This window comes from Procambarus clarkii, chromosome 49 (assembly GCF_040958095.1).
Source record: "Procambarus clarkii isolate CNS0578487 chromosome 49, FALCON_Pclarkii_2.0, whole genome shotgun sequence".
In the NCBI taxonomy this organism is placed as follows: Eukaryota; Metazoa; Arthropoda; class Malacostraca; order Decapoda; family Cambaridae; genus Procambarus; species Procambarus clarkii.
The window spans coordinates 6,660,013-6,661,961 of NC_091198.1; the positions used below are offsets into that span (position 1 = coordinate 6,660,013).

Consider the following 1,949-nt stretch of genomic DNA (forward strand, 5'->3'; position numbering starts at 1 on the left):
ACACCAGCAATCAACAGCCAATTAATGCACAGCTATATTCTACCCACTTCATGACTCCGCTCCAATATAGAAGCATCAAGAAATATGGGCCAATAGGCCCTCTGCAATTACTTCCATTCTTACATTCAATACCCATTATTTCGTGTTCTGTCTTGTGTTGAAAGTTTGTTTTCACCTCATCCAAAACTGTTGTAACATATCACCTCACCCAAATGCAGGTATAAAAAATCGAAGATGCTTAAGCTCAATTCAGTTATAGTTCAGTTGTGTGTGTGTAAACTAAAGTCTTTGACAATGTAATAAGTTTTACGAAACGCGCTCAAGTGTCGTGTCAGACTAAAAATAAAAATGAATTTTGGAGAATTGATTTTTCAATTACCATCAACAGTAAAAAGAAACATAAGATCGAGAAAATTCGTGTTAGAATGATTAATCTTACTTTTTCGGTCATATTTAATAATATATATATATATATATATATATATATATATATATATATATATATATATATATATATATATATATATATATATATATATAAACGAAATCACATAATATCTTGAGAACCTGTGACGTAGTGACCACTGTTTTCTCACTATTCAAAAAAACAACAACTTTACAAAAGAACTTGAACTTGAAAGTCCGTAAAGAATTCTGTCACTTATTGAGAAACATCAGAGTTTCTCGCTTAATTTGCGCAATTCCCAGGAACAGATGTTAATTTAATTACCCACACGCTCTGAATTTTCAATGAAACGCAAAATGCCGTGAGAACAAACATTTCGAGGATCATTCCGAGGCGAGTGCCACAGGCTGACTATTACCAGCTTCCCAGCAAGAGGTAATCTTGCAACTTGAAAGTGGGCTTTTGTCTTTCCCTAAATTATTCTTAGTCACTAGTGATTCAGTATTTTCCACGACGGGACTATGGCTGTGTCGCCCTTATTACTACCTGAGGAGCTTGGTCCATGTCAGGTAGCTGAGAGAGTCACAGAAGGAAACGCTGATTGTCTCCTTCAATGAATTTCGTATCATGAATTTCAACACATTCTGGAAGACTGTCTTCCTCGCCTCCTCGAGGATCACCACACGATGAAGGTTGTGCTGTTTTGACTTGTGAATATATTTTTCCTTTATTCAAACTGGAAACCTTTGCTTGATCTTATTGGTAGTCTAGCAAGGCAAAGAGAGACCTCGTGCGAGACGTTACAAGAGATCGTTACCTTCCAGTTCACCTGTTACGTGTTCATTCATCTTTAATCAATGGACAACTGGTTCATGAGCAAGAGAATCTCTAATTGAGAATGTGCTGTCCCTCTCAGTGTGCCATCAACCAAGAATAATATGTTAAGTACTCACTTAGTTGTGCTTGCGGAGGTTGAGCTTTGACTCTTTGGTCCCGCCTCTCTACTGTCAATCGACTGGTGTACAGATTGCACCAGATTAGGTGTCCTGGTGTGCTTGCTTTTTTTATCTCTTTAACTCATGTGCTAAGGATAAATGGGTCGAGATCCATCTGAGGAAGTGAAGTTGTTCTCTCCAAACAGCTGCGTTGATAACTCTTTGTGTCCACGTGAAACAAGGGTGTGGAGGCTCTGGAAGGTGTGGAGGCTCTGGAAGGTGTGGAGGCTCTGGAAGGTGTGGAGGCCCTGGAAGGTTTGGAGGTCCTGGAAGGTGTGGAGGCCCTGGAAGGTGTGGAGTCCCTGGAAGGTGTGGAGTCCCTGGAAGGTGTGGAGTCCCTGGAAGGTGTGGAGGCCCTGGAAGGTGTGGAGGCCCTGGAAGGTGTGGAGGCCCTGGAAGGTGTGGAGTCCCTGGAAGGTGTGGAGTCCCTGGAAGGTTTGGAGGTCCTGGAAGTTGTGGAGGCCCTGGAAGGTGTGGAGTCCCTGGAAGGTGTGGAGTCCCTGGAAGGTGTGGAGGCCCTGGAAGGTGTGGAGGCCCTGGAAGCATGA

At 42.1% G+C, this 1,949-nt stretch overlaps 1 protein-coding gene across 1 annotated transcript; it reads left to right on the forward strand.

The window, feature by feature from the left end:
* Positions 1 to 927: 927 nt before the first annotated feature.
* On the forward strand, positions 928 to 1,949 carry LOC138351278 (cerebellar degeneration-related antigen 1-like). The gene is made up of 2 exons (XM_069302911.1): positions 928 to 975; positions 1,584 to 1,949. Exons 1-2 carry the CDS (start codon positions 928 to 930, stop codon positions 1,947 to 1,949), a joined length of 414 nt encoding a protein of 137 aa, XP_069159012.1.